At 52.1% G+C, this 14,887-nt stretch overlaps 1 protein-coding gene across 3 annotated transcripts in view; it reads right to left on the reverse strand.

Annotated features, from left to right (window-relative positions):
• The window catches only part of PAXIP1 (PAX interacting protein 1), a 38,001-nt gene that overhangs the window by 8,257 nt on the left and 14,857 nt on the right, over positions 1 to 14,887 (reverse strand). For 2 of the 3 annotated variants that reach the window (XM_066237289.1, XM_066237288.1), the window contains exons 5-12: positions 10,324 to 10,515; positions 7,770 to 8,399; positions 3,527 to 4,016; positions 3,046 to 3,140; positions 1,941 to 2,036; positions 1,062 to 1,199; positions 589 to 710; positions 19 to 203 (exon numbers count right to left, since the gene is read on the reverse strand). In XM_066237289.1, coding sequence (XP_066093386.1) covers positions 19 to 203; positions 589 to 710; positions 1,062 to 1,199; positions 1,941 to 2,036; positions 3,046 to 3,140; positions 3,527 to 4,016; positions 7,770 to 8,399; positions 10,324 to 10,515 — 1,948 coding nt within the window. The remainder of the gene's footprint in view (positions 1 to 18; positions 204 to 588; positions 711 to 1,061; positions 1,200 to 1,940; positions 2,037 to 3,045; positions 3,141 to 3,526; positions 4,017 to 7,769; positions 8,400 to 10,323; positions 10,516 to 14,887) is intronic. The other variant, XM_066237290.1, reaches the window with a different exon arrangement.

A 14,887-nucleotide genomic window follows, 5' to 3' on the forward strand; every position in this document is an offset into this window, starting at 1 on the left:
CCGAGGGGGCCCACTCACCCAGGAGACTGAACACAAGGTGCGGGGTCGGGGCGAACGGGTCGGGCAGGTTGAAGGCCGTGTAGCGACTGTACTGGACCTGCCGCAGGGCCTCGAAGTTCCCCAGCAGGATGTCCCCGAGCCACTGCGCGTTCACGCAGGGGATCCTCCACTCTTTGGCTTTTTCGTACTTGAGACCAGTGGGTCTTTTTTGGTGGAGAGAACACATTTATTAAATGTTAGAACTGCGGACTGTTCAAACTGACCCCTTGTTTTCTACAAAAGAACCTAAGAACGTTTTCTCATTCGTCAGAAACAACGGAGACATCTCAGCCAAGTGGAGGGTGAGCCCTGGCTGGCGGTGGCTGTCACTTTAAGACTCAGGCAGGGCCACGCAACATCCTCTACGGGTCCTACATCTACCTCATTCCTGCTTCATTACTCATCTCCTCTCTTTCAAGTGTTCATGGGCCCCAATGCTAACATCCCACGAGGTCACCTGACTTCTCCACACAAGCACAGAGCTATCCCGCCGGCAGGGCAGGGTGCGCTGGGGACTCAGGACACAGCGTGGCCATGCGGCGGGCTTACTCTTTGCAGATGAGGACCGTGTTGCTGCGGCACAGGTAGCCCGTGTACTTGGCACCTGCCAGGTAGGTCATTAGCTTCAGGTCATCTCTGTCCCCGTCAACAAACCCAGTCACAGAAATGATCTGAGGGAAAGAAGAGCAGACATGGGAAAAGAACTTAACCATGGGCTCTTCCTCCCGCACAAAGGCTGCTTCCTGTGGACACGCGTGTTTTCACTCTCTGTGTCATGACGAGCGATACCTGGGCGTAGACACAGCCAGTTCCCTATTCCCCTTCCTGACCCAGTCTGAGGTGACCAGTACAGAACATACTACTGACACAGTCCTGCCCAATGGCCACTTCTGCTACAAGAAACCGGCTTATTTCAGAATTTCAAACAGTGTCAGAGCCTGAAGAATCAGGGCCACAGCCCTGATGGGCAGGAGATGCTGCCCAGGACCCGAGGGGAGCAGCGAGCAGGACTCAGGTCTTACGTGCTGGGAGCAGGGCTTGCCTCCGGGGGGGAATGCCACGGGGAAGTGCAGGGCCCGATGAGGGGGCAGCAGCTTCTTCTTCTTCAGGACGGCATTCAGCCAATGGGCAGTGACACAGCGCTTCCGCTCCCGGAGTGCCTGTGGGCACAGGGCACAGGGCATGGGGCAGGGCTGTCTGTGTGCCGCAGCCAGGCCACCGAGCAGTGAGCCAGCAACGCCACAACCCCACACCAGAAACCACAGAATTCCACGGCTTATTCACCAGGGCAGCCAACTACAGCAGCAAGGCAGGTAAGTTCAATGCCACTTGAATGTCAGCATCAAACAGGAACAAGGGCCCGTCGCAAGGGATAAAAGCAACAGATCTTATCACACCCTAAAAACCAGTCTCATAGAGGGAGGGCCGTGTACGATCCTGAAAGTTAAAATTTCCATACAAGAACACAGTCCCGCACACGGTAACTTAAGAGAAAAGGTAACCACCTAGCTAGAGTGAACCATGGACAAGGCCCACAAGGCTGTCCCATCTGTGGTGGACCAGCGACAGGAAGTGGCTACTCTCGTAAAGAGGGCTTCCCGGAGGTCACATACCACATGCACACTAACATGGGTCTGACTACAGATAAGCATGTCTTTAAGACAAGAGAAGAAAAGTTGTGTGTGGGGTGCCTAGCTGGGCCCTGCAGACAAAGTCCCATTGAGCAGGACGTCCCAGGGCCACCCCCCACTCACAGCTGCCTCAAGCCCACGTGGAACCCTGCTGTCTCTCCATGGGAAAAGACACAAAAGTCTGCTGTCCACTAAGTTACGGACCCAACAAAGGGCAATGAAGATTGTTTTCAGAGGGTAGACAAACCCTTCCCAACCACAATCTCTCACCTGTGCGTACATCCCGCTGACTTGGCTCTCGCAGAGCAAGTGCGTGCAGCGGCTGGAGAGCGCGGGGTCGACTGCGCCGCCGTGAACCTGGATGATCTGACGGCACACAAGACGGGCCGTCAGCATGCGCTGGGAAGAGGGAGGGTCGTGCGACCAAGTCACAGCGTGCCAGGACCTCATCGCAGGTTTATACAGGGTATCTCCCCAAAGTAGAAAGACACATGACAGTTATATTCACAGCATCTCTACAGAGCACTAGGACGTGAAAATGGACCCCACACACATTTCATCTGAATGTCCAGAGGGAAGACGACAGAACAAGAGACATCGCATTATTTAGCACTGGTTCTCTTGGACTAATCTTCGAACTTTAAAATGTTCGTGACATACACACGGAGAAGGTCTAGTTCGTCCGTCAGCATTCCCTGGGTCCCGCACATGCCTGGGACACAGCAGGGTCTAGACACCACGAATGCTCCAGGAGGGAAACTCAACACGTGTCTGAAGCACGCTTTGACTCATTCTTGGAAAAAAGTTTTTGACCCAGTTCCATTTGTGGCGTTGCTAGAAAAGTTTTACTTTTCTTTTCTTTAAAAAGAAATTGTTTTGCATGGTGGCCTTTTAAAGAAAAGTAAAACTTTCCTAGCAACGCCACAAATGGAACTGGGTCAAAAACTTCATGCAAAACAATAAATCAAGGAATGAACCTCAGTCCCACACGTGGGCGAGCGGCCTGTGGCCCCTCCTAACCTGGCCTCGGGGTTTCTAATGCTCACCTCTGCAGGAACAAGTGGTGAAAGCACAGAGAAGGTGACAGTCCCTACCTCTGTCACCAAACCCTGACCCTACTCCCACACCCCCACTTTCATACAAGTAGTCCAGGCCCCTCAGAACCCTGAGAAGATCAAGTCTGGCACCTCTCTTCACAGCTAAGAATGCTGATGCCCGGGAAGGTGATCTGCCCAAGGCCACCCAGATGTCAATGAGAGCCTGGGACACTCAGGACACGGTGCACGTGTCTCGGCGAAGGCAGCCACGGGCACGCCACCGTCCACGCTGGGAGAGGAAACCATCAGTGCAAAGCCTCCCACCCTGGGCACCTCACCCTCTTCCAGGTGGCCAGCAGCTGCTTGTCGGACATTTGCTCTGGGTAATCAGCGATGGCAAACACGCAGCCCAGCAGGAAGCCTTCTTCTGGAACTAGAAGACAGTGGTGCAAGGAGCGGAGGTTAAAGCCCACGGACACGCAACCTGGCTGCGCTCAGTCAGAACACAGGAGGTCACACCGGCCCAGGACGCACCACAGCATCTGAGCACATGCAGCGCCGCTGCCCGTGCATGTGCTTAACTGTCGCTAGGAAACGGGTGTGGGAGCTCCGGGTCAGCCCCACGGCAGCCTGCTCACACCGGTGCCGGTGTCCAGCGCCCCACACCAAACCTGACACCCATTGTGCCATCGCAGCTCCATTCTGTAGGGGCCGTGCAAATGATGATGACATGACCCCTCATCCGCCCTCGCAACCTAAGGGCGTTCCCATGAGGGCAACACTCTACAGAGGAAGAAGGAAGGAAGCCACACTACTAACTCTCCACCGCAGGGTCGTGTCCAAAGAGCTGCTGCAGCGGCGGGTGCAGCTGCGGGTGTGGCAGCCGCTGCAGGGACTGCGGGGGCGGAACCTGGGTCTGCACTGCGTGTGTCTGCAGCTGCTGCTGGTGCAGGCGCTGCAGCTGCTGCTGCTGCAGCTGTGCCAGCTGTTGCTGCTGCAGTTGGTGCAACTGCTGCTGTAGGGCCTGCTGCTGCTGCTGCTGCAGGGGTTGGAGCTGCTGCGGGCGGTGTGGTGGCGGGAACGGGTGCTGCTGCGGCTGTGGGATTTGCGGTGGCGGCTGGAGCTGCATGACCTGCTGGGGTGGCAGGTGCAGGACGGGGTGCGGTGGTGGCGGTGGCTGGGGCAGAGGCGGCTCCGGAGCCACCTTCACTTGGCTGAAGAGCACGGAGCCGGCGCTGGCATGGCCCTGCTGGCTATGGTTCACCTGTGGGTCCATGCTTTTTGCGGGGGCCGAAAGAGACTGCAGGATCTGCAAAACCAGTGAGGACATGTTACTGGAAGCGCCTGATGTGCGCTGACGTCAGTCAAGAATGGGACAGTGGACCCTGCATGGTCCTTTAACAGTCACCGATGGCAACCAGCAGCCACTCTGGAAGCCTCACAAAAAATGTCGTGGTTTCCCCAGCGTTTGTTAAAGAAGCATCAGCAGCTGCAAAAACACAAGTGCAAGACGCCTGACCCGAGGCCACCAGGAACCAAAGCCAAGCGCCAGGAAACAAGCTACAGAACTGGAGTGGACGGATGCAGAGCCTACACGGCTGACCTGTCACTGGACAGCCAGACGGCAGCAAGAAATGCGTGTTCTGCTGCGCTGACTCCTCAGGCAGCCTGGCCATGTGCGGGCACGTGCGGCCCAGACCTTCCCAAAGCAGACGAACCAGTGATGCTCAGGAGTGACAGGGAAGGTGCCGGCCAGCCTCTCACCCACACTTCCTCCCCACAGCAGGGCCCCGTGAGAGCCGAACATGCAGACCAGATCCTCCACCCCGAGTGAATGCAGTGGGATGGGCCCCGCCAGCCAGCTGCTGCCTCATCAGAGTTGTGGGGCACGGCGGGGAGGGACCCTGCGTGTGTCTCTGCAGGTCACCCCAAGCACCACCCGCCACTGGTCAGTACGGTGGCTGCCTCTGGGAGGGAGTTTATCACTTGACAGCACTGGGACTATTTGAGGTTTCTTTACTTTGTACGTGTAACCCATGTTGGGCAACTGATGGGTAATAAGGGAATAAACACCATACAGTACAACAAGAAGGGTCGAACCAGCAGGCTACCGCCTGCTGCACTTCCTGTACCCCAACTGCAGACCAAAGGGGTCCTTCACACATGGAGCTTGTTGGGAGGGCCATCGGGGATGCCTGGAGCCAGAGGCTGGTCCCCTCAAGCCCTGGGCTCTCAGAGTGGCCAGGCCTGCCCGGATGGCTTCGTGTAGCCATGACCTGAGAGGCCGAGGAGCCCGGGGCAGTGAGCAGACAGCAGTTCAACACAAGAGCCCGGCTGGAACGGAGAGGGAAGTGGGAGAGCCATCACCTGCCGACCGGCGGTGGGTGGATACCCTTGAGAACACCTCTATACTCTGAGGACTTCCAGCCCTTTGCCCACCGGGACGGAAAACAGATTCATCCTGAAGAATCGAAGAAAAAAGTAACCCTCTCTCATGCTTGATATCCTCATCCGCTGCATGCAAACAGCGACTTGAATGAATGTCAAGTTACACTCTTTCCTTCTTAATAGCCAGTCTTTACTTAAATCCCTTACTCCGGGTGCCACAATACAAAAAGCATGTGCCACGTGGCTCCGACCACTAAACCGCAGCCGTTTATACAGGGCTCTGATGGCTAGCTATGTTTTTCTAACTCCCTGATCCAATTTTACACCAAATCTGTCTTGTTTCTAACATATCAAGAATTCATTTCCTTCACATCCAGTAGCAAACGGCCCAAGGATCCTACATGGCTGACACCTCTTGGAAGACCCGAGCTCCGGCCTCACTCGCAATCAAACCCAGCCACGCAGACTGGACGAGCCTCCCCACTCCCCTCAGGGAGGGACTGACCACATCCTCCACAAGTGTCCTCTACGGGTCCTCCCACCTGCAGAGATGTGCCCATGCTCCTGCTGGTCACTTATTTCACTTCAAATGACATCATTTGATCTCCCTATCCAAACAGAAATTGAGGGAACTTAGGATTCGAACCAAGACCCACTGTACCTGAGAAACACACTCCCTTCCTCATTCCTCTACGAGGGGAAGAAAAACGGCGCTTCCCGAGTACAGGGGCTGCGCACAACCGATCGTCACATGGTTCTCACACCAGCTGGCGGCCGGCAGATGTCCACCTGGACACACAGGGTGCCTCTCACGGCCTCGCCCACAGGGACGTCCCACTCCACCCTGCCGTGTGCTCCCCGCTGCTTTCTGACTGCTGCTCTCCGCTCTCCAGAGAGCTCCACCGTGCTGGACAGCTCCGCGGCCGCCCTGCCCACCCCGAGAGCACTGCATGGGGCTCCATGTCCTCCCTTTCACTGGGAGCTCGGACGCCCCCTGGACAACAGGCCCTGCTCCTCATCCCCTCAGTCACTTGCCCTCCAGAGCCAGGGCCCAGACAGGTGACAGTGCGAAGGGACACAGTTAACATGCGAGCCTCGGGGACGTAGGCAGCAGACGCCACCCACACTGCACACCATCACACCACCGTCCCTCAGGCAGGGAACCCCTCTTCATGGAGAATCTCATGGTGTGGACAAATAAATAGAATCTTAAAAAACAAGTTGGACCAAATTAAAAGCATTGGGCAGAGCGTGACCTGTCACGTCAGCAAAGCCCCGCACCTCCCAAACTGCGAACCCCTATGCGCACACCTGACCCTCTGGGCGGCAGGTGCACCTGCCTTCCTCAGCTCCACCACCTCCCATCTGGGTTACAGTCCCGTTCATCCTTGCTCTATCCTAAGCCATGGTCACCATGATCACCATGGTCACCATGGTGACCAGACCTGGGTTCTAACCAGGGCCAGCAGTACCATCTTCCGGAACCTCTTCCTCAACTGTTCCAAAACACCCAATTCTCCTCACATCCCTGACTGCCCCCCACCACCCAGCCCCACGCCCACCTGACTCTGGACCCACTCCTCCCATCATCTTGAGAACCATGTACTATCTACCCATCAATCACTGCCTAACCCACGGCAGGGAGGAGAAAAAAGAACAGTTACACGTCTAACCAATAAAGACTTTTTAGAACTACCAATGCTATCTGCCTGCCCTGCGGTGGTGCAGTGGATTGAGCATGGATCTGGAATGCTAAGGTTGCCGGTTAAAATCCCTGGGCTTGCCTGGTGTCATGGGCAAGAAGCAATGAAGTGAAGCAACTATGAATTGACACTTCTCACTCTCCCCCACCTTCCCCTCCTTTCTGAAAAATCAACAAATAAAATCTTTTTTAAAAAACCCACCACCATCGCCATCACCATTGTAACTGGCCCTGCTGTTTCTAACAGGAAGTATGTCAGAGCCCTGCGTCTGCCCAAGCACCCACCCCATGCCTCCCCAAGTCTCTGTCACACCGCCCCCTACAACACTGTCAACTCCCACATTCTTCAGTCTTCACAGCTGCAGGCCTCTCGTCTGGAATGCTCTCCCTTCACAGCTTCCCTGGCCTCCTCGTCCTCCCACCCTGATTTAAGGCACCTCCTCCCTGAAGCCCTCCCTGACCACCTAATCTAAAACAGCCTCCCTCCCCAAGATTCCACTGTGACCCCTTTCTACCATCTCCACAACACCTGACCCACCAGGAACCCTTTGCTCAGGGCTGTCTGCTGTCTCCTGCACCCAGAACAGCAGGGGACAGGTCTTTCTTATTGACCACGTGTTCCAGTGCCCACAAGAATGTAAATAGCGCAAGTTCCCACACAGGTAGACACCATGAGCTGAGCCGAGGCAGGACATGGGGTTGGGGGCAGGGTGAGCAGGGAGGGGTAAGGGAGGCCCACGGGCAGCTTGGGGATGAGAGGACGGTCACGAGACCGAAGAGCAGAGCGCAGGGAACAGTCCATGAGGGTGGAGTGACCACGACGGAGCCAGGAAGGCACTGGGGACATGGGGGGAGCACTTTACAAGCATGGGACTGCCTCCCACCAGGTTCTGCACCTGAAACCTACAAAAAACGACCCTGAAAAGAAACTGGAATCAGGGGAAAGTTAACTGAATTCGAGAACGAACTCACGTGCGCGACATTGGCCGGCCGGCTCATCTGAGAAATGTCGGTACTGTTGGTGATGTTGCGCAGTGTCCGCACGGCAGGGCTCCAGGCAGCCATCACGTCGGACCTGTCAGAGCTTGGGAGGCCGGGGCCCGGGGCGCCCAGACCCATACGGCCGTCGGGAGGCAGGAGGCCCCCGGGCACAGGTGGCACACTGGCACACAGGTTGATGAGGCCGGGTTCCTTGCCGACAGGCAGCCTGCGCTTGGCCACCGCCACCTGTGGGACCTCCGCGGGGGTCCAGTTCAGGTTCCTCTCCTGCTTCTCAGGGGAGGAATCTGAGGAATCGTCAAACATCAGCTCCCCCTTGGCCTTCTCGGTGTCCGCCTTGGGCGAGAACCGACGGCCGCCTGGTGGGGACCCGTCCTGAGAGCTGGCGGGGCTCGACTTGTCGTCAGAGCTGCCCTCATTCGGGGAGTCACGCTCCTCGTTCTCCACGTCCTCCTCCTCGTCCTCCTCCTCCTCCTCGTAAATAATGAGGCGAGGGTGATAAAACGCTTCGTCCTTTTTGGCTTTCTCAGACACGCAGTCCAGGACCCAATCGGGGGTCACGATCCTAATGCCTGTCCTCTTCAGAGCACACTCGTACTTCTCCTAGGAGCAAGCACACGAAGCTGAGCGCCACAGCATGCCCCGGAACCAAGCCTCACGGCGGGCTTGGCACCGGCCAGGTCATCCTCCACCCGGGGGGAGCGGGGGAATGCCCCGACAACCACGTCTCAGTGACCGCAGGACAGCTTCATGCCTGCGATGGGAGTCTCGTGAAAAGGCTTTGTTTAAGACTAACTTTTATAAAGGATGTTTCAGATGCAAGAGCAGAGCCTGGAACCCTACGGAACGTTCTCCTGTGCAGGGAATGAATGGCTGCACCTGACCTGGTCTCCATGGCCCAGCGCTGGGAGTGTGGGCAGGGTGCCGGGGCCTCACGGGCACTCTCCCCGCCTGGTACCCAGTGTCTGCCGAGCTCACGCCACCTGAGACTCAACAAGTCTCCGCCCTGAAGAGGGCCACATTTGGCTATGAGAATACAATATAAACGAGGGCTAGGTGCCAAGGATGCCGGTTCAATACCCGGTTGGGGCACACAGAGGAACAGAGTGATGTTCCTGTCTCTCACTGTCTCTCCCTACCTCTCTCTAAAATAAATAAATAAATAAATAAATTTTTAAACAATAAGTAAAACCAGGGCTGATAGACACAGGTATGATCAGACAGGGGTCTACAGTAACAAGGGACCCAGGGCGAGCCTCCCTGCAGGGTGCACGACCCCAGAGAGCAGAGGGCAGGACATGTGGAGCACAGGGTGGGGGTCCACAGAGGGCTCTCCAACTGGTGAGGGTGCACAGTGACTGCCAAGGATGAAGAGAAAAAGTGGACATTTTAAACAAGAGTCACGTGGCCAAGTAGTCTACAAAAGATGGTTCCAGCAACTAGCAGAGTCCCACCTGTCCATGGCTGATGGTCAACATTGAGAGCAGTTCTCGGGCAAACCAGCCACGTCAAGGGAGATGACTTACCCTGAGCCACAGAAAGAAGCCCCTACTATTTAAACAAAGCATGCTACTGCTCTGTTAAATTTTTATACAAAATACAAGTTTGTTCTTAAGTAGATTTTACAACTCACATCTAAACTGTCACAGAAAGTCCCTTCCAGGACTGCATGGCTCACCAACTCACCCCGTCCCATCAGGAAACCAGCTCGAGAGCAGCAAGTCTGGGACCTGCTCTGCGTCACACACAGGTTGCCACAGGGCCTCTGGTGGACAGCTGGCAGCCTGCATGCCCACCTCTCCACCACACACAGCCCCCTCCTGAGCCAGGGACTCAGGGAACACACCCAATGACAGTGCTCACACAACACTCGGCAGCAAGGAAAACTAGAGCCAACAGCCAGTCTGTGGCAACACTGATCAGTCCGACTTCCCTACTCCCAGCAGACCAGCCATGGTTCTTAGCAGAGGCCACTACCTGAGAAGGAAGGTCTGATGTCTACAGCAGGGCAGCTCTAAAACAAGAGAGCACCAGACTCCCTAGCAGGGTTGGCAGGTTCTGAGCCATCCACATTTCCAGCCCGTCCCTGGGGGGCCGATGTGGCTGACCTGGCATCCACTTAGAAGCAAACCCCTGTGCCCTCAAGAGTCTAGAGATAAGAGCCCTGTGCTTATCAAGATAAATGTGGTTCTCCATGTTCTAGGTCATTAAGAAAAAAGTTATTCAAAGGCACTAATTGTGTATAATTACACTCACGTCAAGGCCTTTTCAAACACTGTGATGAGGACTAATAAGATGTCTTTTCTCAAGCAGAAATGAAGCTGTTTCACTGGATTTGAAAGGGAACTCCAGTGATTCAAAAAAGTTTCCGCTTTTCTCCATGAAATATCCAACCCAGATTTCTTTAGATTTGGAAGTCACTTCTGGCTCAAAATAAAACTTAGCTCACATCCTTTATGGAATAAAGCCCGGTAAAACCAACACAGGCTAATCTAATCGGTGTGTATGGACAGAACTCAGTAGTTACCATGAGAGGTTCACAGCAGACAAGGCTCCCAGCAGTACCAAAACGGCGCAGGAAGGGGCGGGGATGAGACACGCTTACCCCCTTCGGCTCTGGAACCACCAGGTGGGTGCACTTCTTGGTGAGGGTCAGCTGGCACTGGCCCCCGTAGAAGGTCAGCAAAGCCCACAGGGCGCTTCTGTCTTCGGAGGACACCTGACAACCAGAAACCAGGCTCGGGTCACACGCACTGTCTGTGCACGTCCGTCCACGTCACCCTTTAAGCCTGCTGAGACAGCGCTGAGACAGCGTAGAGGTGTAACTACGCCTCTCCCCCAGAAAACAAAATGAACATAAGAGCATGTGTGATTGCTTAGCTATGCGCTTATCTGACAAAGAGCTGTGTAGACATCACTTTTTGTGTGTGTGTTTGTGTCTAGTCACCAAATGAATATGAAAAATACTTATGTACACACTCCAAAGACTGGAGGGTTCATCATTCTCTAACAAAAATATGGGAGAGAAAGCAGAAAAAACTGGTATGTGTTCCATCTTCCAAGTGTGTCATTTAAATATTTTACTAAGAGCAGTAAAGAGCTCCTTAACCAGTAATGGATAAGTAAATACTAATTATGAAGTAAAAGAAACAAAAAGAGAATACAGTGGTTTGCAAGCTCAGGAGAGAACAAATATTACTTAACCAAAAACCACAATGAATACATATATATATACACCCACACATATATGTATACATGTATGTATGTATGTATGTATGTATACACACGGCAAGCATCAAAGCAGCGAGTCTCGTGCTTGCAGGCGGGGTGAAGGAAGGCCCCCAACATGACAGCTCGTGTGAAGGGCCCATCCGCTGCCTGCCTCCTGGGCGCCAGGGCAGTGCCCACGCCCCCACCCGCACCTCCACGGGGAAGGGCAGCTGTGACCCTGGGCCTTGGACAAGCAAGCAGGCTCACAGCCATTGAGGGAGCTGGCCTCTAACCACCAGGCCTGCCTGAGCCAGACTTGACCTCAGACCACGTCTCCCATGCTCTAAACTGCTTCCCTAAGGGCAGTAACGACCGGAAACAATTTCCTAAATAAAACTTTAGAAAGTCTGAAAGGCAAACATTTCAGAAAAATAAAGGTGTTAGTGTTCGTTCTAAAATATCATTGAACCAAGTCAGATTCTTTTTCTGGATAATTTATTATAAATTGAAGATTATGATGAGGAATTCTGAACTGCATCTCCAGTTAATTTTTTAAAGGCATTGACAAATAGCACAGGGCTGTCCTTTTGATTGCCATTATTCGGCTTGACAACAATCTAACATTCAACAGTTAATCTCAGCCCTTTGACAAATAATTCTAGAAGTCATTTTACATTCCACACTGCTCTATGACTACTAGCAACAACACATTAATTTTTATGAAACCACCTTTAAAAATCATTATCTTGCATCTCTTTTAATTCAGTCAACATCACATTTCAGAAGATGAAATCAAGAGTTTTATTAGCGGCTTTCACAGAAACAATCACATCCTGCAGCACCCTGAAGAGGAAAGATTTAATTATGTGACAATACAGATTACCCCAATGAATCATTACATCTTTATTAAAAATGAAATTAGACACATAATCTGGATTCGCCTTCACAAAAAAGACCTGACCACCGGTAGTGATGTGCTGTTTCTGTCTCTCTAGCTGCCGTAGCTCTAACCCTAGCCCTGCCTGGCCTGTGTCAACAAGAGTGCAGGGACCTGCTGTGGAAGGAATGTCAGATAGAGGGAGGGAGGGAAGGAGGGAGAGAAGGAGGGAGGGAGGGAGGTCTGGGTTGGAACAGGAGCCCCGGAAGCCGGGATGCCACCCGGGACAACTTCTGTGAACCAGACCTCCATCCACAAATGTTTGGATTAAATGATTTCAATCGTGGCTCACTGAATGCATCTGTATTGGCATAATTAGTAACTAGGAATGCTCTTTCCACACCAAGATGTTGGCACTGGTTATGTAGTGGTGATAAGAGAATGGGGATATTTCTAGTCTCATTTTCTAAACTTTTCTGTACAGTGGTACTTTGAGATACAAGCAGACCAACATACGAATTTTTTAAGATATGAGCTGTGACTCGATCTGTATTTTTGTTAGAGAACTGAGCGAAATTCCGAGATACGAGTCGTGATTTGGGAAGCTGCCGCTAATTGGCGCATTGGCGCACGGGTCCAGTATCGGCAGCACAATATCAGCATCTTGTTCTTTCTCACGTTATCTGCAGAATCAAGTCGAATCTCGTGCGCTGTACTCGTTCTTGCATCATTTTTGCATTTTTTACTAACTTTTTTTGTGTGCTATCATAGGACCAAAGAAAGTGAGTGTAAAGGACAGTGGTGAGAAGAATGATGTCAATAGAAGTAAAGCAAGAAATAACAGAAAAACATGAGCATGGTGTATGAGTAACTGAACTGCAAGGCTGTACAACCGCAACACATCTACAATTTGTACCATCCTTAAACAAAAGGATGCCATCAAAAGCGCAAATCTAGCGCAAGGAACTACAGTTCTGTCCCAATTAAGGACAAATATCCATGAAGAAATGAAGAAGCTTCTGCTGGTGTGGGTGAAAGAGAAAGAGCTGGCTGGAGATACAGTGACAGAGACTGTAATATGTGAAAAGGCACGTATTATTTATGGCGACTTGAAGAAGAAAGAACCATCAACCTCAAAAGAGGAAGCAGAAGATACGTTTAAGGCAAGTCACAAGCTGGTTTGAAAATTTCAAGAAGAGATCTGGCATCCACTCAGTGGTGAGGCATAGTGAAGCTGCGAGTGATATGTTTACGCATTATTGACTTGGCATGGCAAGAGGTTACAAGAAGAACCTTGAACTTGGCATAGAAAAAGTTATGGCCTGACGTTGTTGCAGACAGGAACTTCGAAGGATTCGAACCAGAGACCAAGACCAAAGTAGAAGCATTGGAGGAGACTGTGTCCCTCAGAAAGTCAACGAGTCTGGAGGTAGAGGGTGACGTAAACGAGCTCGTCGAGGAACATGAGGAGGAACTCTCAACTGAGGAGTTGAAGGAGCTACAGATGATGCAACATACAGAGCTTCTGCAAGAGATTAGTAGTGAGGAGGAGGTCCAGTCAGAGGAAGTGATTTCTACAAGTGAAATTAAAGACATGCTGGCAATGTGGGAGAAGCTTTTAAGTTTCATTGAAAAGAAACACCCAGAAAAAGTTTCAACTGGTCGTGCTTCAGCACTTTTTTAATGACACTTGTCATATTTCTGTAACATTTTAAAAACCAGGCAAAAGCAAACCTCTTTGGATAGATTTTTATTCAAAAGTCCTGCAAGTGAAAGTGCCAAAAGTGCAGCCAAAAAAAAGGCAAAAACAGGTGATGATTAAATGAAAAATATGTAATGTTAAAACTTAGGTTAAGTTTAAAGTTAAGAAAGTGCATTTTTTTTACAATTAAGTTTTTGTAGTTTCATTTTAAGTAAAGAAAGTGCAGTTTTAGTTTACATTTAGTGTTAAGAAAGTGCAGTTTTAGTTTACATGCCTACAGTGCCTGCATCCCTTCCTCCCTCCCTCCTTCTCTGCCATTCACCTCCGTTAGCCGCACTCATCTGTCTCCAAGGTAAGAATACAGTACTAAATAACACTTTTTTATTTTACTTCATATATTTTGTTATGCATTGGTAAAGTATACATGTGTGTTTCTTAATTAAAAATGTCTTTTTTCATAATTGAGGGCTGGAATGAATTACATCTATTTCAGTTATTTTAAATGGGAGAAATTTGTTTGATATACGAGTTGACTGACTTATGAGCTCAGTTACAGAACGAATTAAACTCGTATCTCAAGGCACCACTGTATTTAACAAATTTTATAACTGGGAACGTTTTTTTTTTTTTTTTTGTATTTTTCTGAAGCTGGAAAGGGGAGAAACAGTCAGACAGACTCCTGCATGCGCCCGACCAGGATCCACCCAGCACTCCCACCAGGGGCGAAGCTCTACCCACCAGGGGGCGATGCTCTGCCCCTCCGGGGCGTCGCTCTGCCGCGACCAGAGCCATTCTAGCGCCTGGGGCAGAGGCCAAGGAGCCATCCCCAGTGCCCGGGCCATCTTTGCTCCAATGGAGCCTTGGCTGCGGGAGGGGAAGAGAGAGACAGAGAGGAAGGAGGGGGTGGGGGTGGAGAAGCAAATGGGCGCTTCTCCTATGTGCCCTGGCCGGGAATCGAACCCGGGTCCCCCGCACGCCAGGCCGACGCTCTACTGCTGAGCCAACCGGCCAGGGCCTACTTTTTTTTTTTTTTAAAGGCAATCTTTCTAAACTCAACATCTATTGTGTCTGCTAATAAAGCCTGGATGTCTCCTCAATGTCTTGAGGCTAAAGTCCAAAAAGTTGGCCATGATGTCTCAGGCCTTTCCTGACCCATTTGGCTGTAGGTGACCTCTTCACCTTAGTACCACTCCCACACAGGCGCCCCAACCTGTACCTGGAACAGAGGAACACTCCCCACCCCTGGCTGCTGTCCCCAAGCCTCACCCACCTCACTGGTCCCCAACCCTCTAGCGGTCAGCT

The sequence above is a fragment of the Saccopteryx bilineata genome, chromosome 6 (assembly GCF_036850765.1).
Source record: "Saccopteryx bilineata isolate mSacBil1 chromosome 6, mSacBil1_pri_phased_curated, whole genome shotgun sequence".
Lineage (NCBI taxonomy): Eukaryota > Metazoa > Chordata > Mammalia > Chiroptera > Emballonuridae > Saccopteryx > Saccopteryx bilineata.